Source organism: Setaria viridis, chromosome 6 (genome assembly GCF_005286985.2).
Source record: "Setaria viridis chromosome 6, Setaria_viridis_v4.0, whole genome shotgun sequence".
NCBI classification, from domain to species: Eukaryota; Viridiplantae; Streptophyta; class Magnoliopsida; order Poales; family Poaceae; genus Setaria; species Setaria viridis.
The window spans coordinates 32,896,906-32,901,313 of NC_048268.2; the positions used below are offsets into that span (position 1 = coordinate 32,896,906).

Genomic DNA, 4,408 nt, shown 5'->3' on the forward strand with positions numbered 1-4,408 from the left:
AATTAACACATATTTACTGCATGTGGACAGGTTCCATCAGGGAGCATCCATGACGATCTTGGTGGGCTCCATGAGTGTGATGCCATGTTGATTAGTGTGGGGCAGGCAATCAGGACACGTTTTGCAGCACTGTGTCCTCGCCTTTCTTCCTCATCAGTTTTTTTTTTAAAACTGGGTTTATATTTTACATTTTTTTACAGTCCAAATCTTACAGAGACACTCTTGAAAGAAAAGTCCTTGTAAGTTCCTCCCGATCTTCCTCGCCACCGACAACCGGAGCACCCAGTTTGAAGCCAACCTCCTCCCCGATGAAGGAACATAGTTTTTTGTTGCCATCTTGAGCAGCACACCGAACACGACCTGCTTTGTAAACGCTAAACGACCTGGCTGAAGAAGATGACCATTGTCCATTACATCGCCAGACAACGAGGAATCTGACGCCTCAAGAACCGCTAGAGATCCCAGCTCATTGGATGACGACGAACCCTGAAGGGGAGCAGAACCACCAAAAAAGGTGGAAACCAAAGCCCAACCCAGTTTCTCAACGAGTTGGTAGATGTACCTCCCTAATCTTTCGCCAACGTTGACGGAGACGAGGAAGGGACAAAAGAACCTAATGTTGTTGCCGCTCGCGATGTCGAGGAAACCGCTGGAGATGTCGGAGGAGCCCATGCCGAAGCTCGACACGACGTCATCCTCTCTGCCTCTCCGCCGTCGCACGCTGGAGCAGCAGCAGCACAGGGAGACGAACCCGCAACGCACCACCGACATGGTCAACCCCTAACCCTAGTCTACCTAATCCAAACCTAGTAGAGTAGGATAGGCATAACGGCCACCCAATCCGCATATCCCCACCCCTTTCCGACGCCAACGTAGGTGAGGAGGACCAAGCGGATCGGCGTCGGAGTGAAAATCATCCTCGACTCTGCCTGTTGTACTCTGTGGAGAGGGGAGAGGCGAGGAGACCAGAAGACCCGAGCTTCCGCTCAGCTGACCCACTTCTTCATCAGGTACTTGGGCGAACACGAGCCTCCTGCGCAAGATGATCAGCCCAATCATCGAATCAGGCCCGTGTCATCGAGATGATGATATATAGGCAGAAATAGGCCCAAGCATCTGCTGGTTGCTTCATTCACGGGCTAGAATAGCCCAATATAAAACTCACAAGGGCCAGGCCCATGGATCGTACCGTGGTGTGGCCCCGTGCATGGTCCGCACTTCCGGGTAGTAGTAGATTGGCGAATCCTCTGGAACTTGCGCTTTCGGCTTCGTCCCACCGAGCTGACATCTCCCATCCTCCGTTCCCTCGCCGTAATTCCATCTCCGTCTCCATTTTCGATCCCACCCCCATCTCGCCATTGTCCCGGCTCGAAGCAAAACCCGCTCGTCTCGGCTGTCTCGTCGTCGGAGCACTCCTCCTTTCACCCCTCCGCCACTTTTCCCAACCGCACAAGGAAAAGGCGGAGGATTAATCTTGCAGCGCGGGTGTTGCCGCCGTCCCCCCTCCCGCGCCTCTCGCGGCGTTTGGAGCTCCTCTCCCTGGATTCCTTCAAATTCGGAGGTACTGCGTGTTCTTACAACTGATTTGGGCTCCGCGCTGCACTGTTCGTCGGTAGCAATCCTACTGTATTTCGTTTATCCGTCTGTCGCATTTCAGATTAGAGTAATGGATCGGCATTGTGGATTCGATGACATTGAATCGCAGTTAAGGCTGTGCGCGTCTCCTTGTAAAGGTTTAGCCGCCGACAATGTGATGGCATATGAATGCTGGCAACTGTTTCGGCAATCTTTAGCTTCCCTTGCTTCCAATGTTTTGTTTCCCAAAGTCTGCATAAGTTAAATACCCCAGTCCGAGGGCAAGTAAAGAATATAACTATACAGGTGTTGCGTTGTTAAGCAGCCAACCACCATATAAGACGGTAACTAGTACCAATTCTTTAGCAAGTCATCTAGTCCACAACCTTGTTGGTCTTCATAGTACCGATGCGTTTGCCGTCTTGCGGATAATGTTACGATTGAAGACACCATGTTGCTGCTGCCGATCTGCGTGTGCTAGCTGCTTAAACAATTTGGGGTCAACTGGACTAGGTATTTTAGTTTGGAGAATGCTCTCTTATTTGAAGGCTAAAACATCCATACCGAATCAAGACTATGTAAGAACCTGCTTGCCTTTTCTTCTTAAATGATATTGCTGTGCTCCTGCCCTTTTTCCCAACAAAAAAAGAAGTCATGCTGTGCTATTTCTCCATAAATATGCAGCTAATAGCGCTTTAACTGGATGCGGCTCTACTCACCTGCGCTCTGTTTGCGGCGATCAAGCATGCATTCCCATACTAATCAGTTCCAGGGAGGCTTCACACACAATATGGCCTTGTGGAAATGCTCGCACTCGCAGTCAAGCGCTTACCATGTGAAATCTTCTCAACCACAAAGTCTGAAGTACTTTGTAAGCTTAATGGGCCAACAATTCCGTTGTGGACTGTCAACTAGAGAGGGTAGTCTAAGTGTAAAACTTGACATGCCTTCACAAGAAAAATCGAGAATCAGCTGGAACTGGAAAGGTATGCATCAGAAGATAGGAGGTGTAGCCGGTGGACTTTGCTTTGGTTTTTCGGTTACTGGACTAGCAAGCGCTGAGGTTCCTATCATTAGAATCAAAGACAACGGCGAATCTTCATCTACCAGTTCAACTCATGGGAAGAAAGTCTACACAGATTATTCTGTCACTGGTGAGAAGCATCCACATTTTTTGGTTTAACAAATGTCTTTTATGGATTATGCAGTGCCTTCTATACTTCATAGTTACAATTCGTTTTATAAAATAATGGGCATTGACCTCATTGCTTGTGACTGATTTATATGGATCCCCCAGGTATTCCTGGAGATGGAAGGTGTCTATTCCGCTCTGTGGTTCATGGTGCGTGCATTAGGTCAGGGAGACCCATACCTAATGAAGATCTTCAGAGAAAACTAGCTGATGAATTGAGAGCAATGGTATGACTTGGATGGTTCATTGCGATTGTTGTACTTGATGACTGGTCATCCTAAATTCTTCAGAGCCTAGGGAAAAAAATGAAATTCTAATTTTGTTATTGATTGTTAGTGTAGTTCCTGAAATAAGCTCATGTGTATTTTTCTAATTGAATAGGTCGCTGATGAATTTGTAAAGAGGCGGGAAGAGACTGAATGGTTAGTTAATACGCTTTCTCTGTTCCTCTATGTCTAGAATGAAACTGAACCATATGTGGTCGCTGCTGATATATTGCTGAACTATTACATACATTGTTATACAAAATTTGCAGGTTCGTTGAGGGGGATTTCGATACATATGTTTCGCATATTAGGGAGCCACATGTGTGGGGAGGTGAACCAGAATTGTTCATGGCTTCCCATGTTCTTCAGTAAGTAGCTGCATTTTATTTTATTAAATGCATTTCAAATTTTGTTAGGAGCAATCCCTAACATTTAAGCTTACCGACACTTATCTCAAATGTCTATTAGTGCAGTGTCATCATAAGTTGAATAGTGTTGAGACGAAAAAATATGGACCATTTGCTTTCTATACTTGATTGTAATTTGTATGGGGGGAAATACTATCTCCTATTTTCTTCATATATTACCACCTTATACAATAACCTATGCAGTTTCTTTTGTCACTATTCTCATGTCAAATCTTTATCAACCCCCAAGTGCCAACCGATAATGCTCACTAGAATACATTCTGATGATACATTATTATGTTGTGCACAGGATGCCGATAACTGTTTACATGCACGATGAAGATGCGGGTGGTCTGATAGCAATTGCGGAATATGGCCAGCAGTATGGGAAAGAGGAACCAATCCAGGTCTTATATCATGGTTTTGGCCATTATGATGCTCTACAGATTCCAGCAAAGATTGGTTCCAAGCGGAAACTGTAGAAATATCGAGTTCAAAATTGAAACGATAAGTCATGGGGTGATATCTTTCCCATTCTTCATATGCAAATAGATATTACTAAGGTGCCGAGTACTAACCTTGTTGGTGTTTATACCACTTACTGAACATTTAAGCTATACGCATCTGTACATGTGAATGTGGAAGATGGGCTTTGATGAGGACTTGAAACGGCATCAAATCACCAAGCAGAAACGCTGTTATATAATTCAAAATGACTCATGAACAGTCACTTCTTGAGTTTTTCTTTTCTTTTCTTCTCCTTCCATATCATCTATATTCCCTTTATCGGTTGATACAGAATTCCAGATGCTAACTGCCTACCTTTGAGAAAATTTTGAAACAAAAAGTTGCAATGAAGAATGGAATGTGTATTATAACATGATATACATGCTTTTGAAGTTTGATTGCTGAATTTTACCCTGAAAATTGAACCTGTCGTCTGTAACTACACCAGAAGTCAGAGCTCA

The 4,408-nt window shown here is 44.9% G+C and overlaps 1 protein-coding gene across 3 annotated transcripts; it reads left to right on the forward strand.

The window, feature by feature from the left end:
- The first annotated feature begins 1,219 nt into the window (after positions 1–1,219).
- Positions 1,220–4,170, forward strand: LOC117859693 (OVARIAN TUMOR DOMAIN-containing deubiquitinating enzyme 3). Of its 3 annotated transcripts, none has more exons than XM_034742859.2 (6): positions 1,220–2,153; positions 2,260–2,729; positions 2,873–2,994; positions 3,149–3,189; positions 3,303–3,401; positions 3,751–4,170. In XM_034742859.2, the coding sequence occupies exons 2-6, from the start codon at positions 2,279–2,281 to the stop codon at positions 3,920–3,922; spliced, it is 885 nt and encodes a 294-aa protein (XP_034598750.1). In that variant the 5' UTR covers positions 1,220–2,153; positions 2,260–2,278; the 3' UTR covers positions 3,923–4,170. The 3 variants fall into 3 exon arrangements, with proteins under 3 accessions (XP_034598750.1, XP_034598749.1, XP_034598748.1); XM_034742858.2 differs by having other exon boundaries at positions 1,221–1,561; XM_034742857.2 differs by having other exon boundaries at positions 1,221–2,729.
- Positions 4,171–4,408: the final 238 nt, after the last annotated feature.

Coding starts and splice junctions, on each gene's coding strand:
- LOC117859693 (XM_034742859.2), top strand. CDS start 2,279: ATGCGGCTCTACTCACCTGCGCTCTGTTTGCGGCGATCAAGCATGCAT. Junction 2,995..3,148: donor CTGATGAATTGAGAGCAATG/GTATGACTTGGA, acceptor CTAATTGAATAG/GTCGCTGATGAATTTGTAAA. Junction 3,402..3,750: donor ATGGCTTCCCATGTTCTTCA/GTAAGTAGCTGC, acceptor TGTTGTGCACAG/GATGCCGATAACTGTTTACA.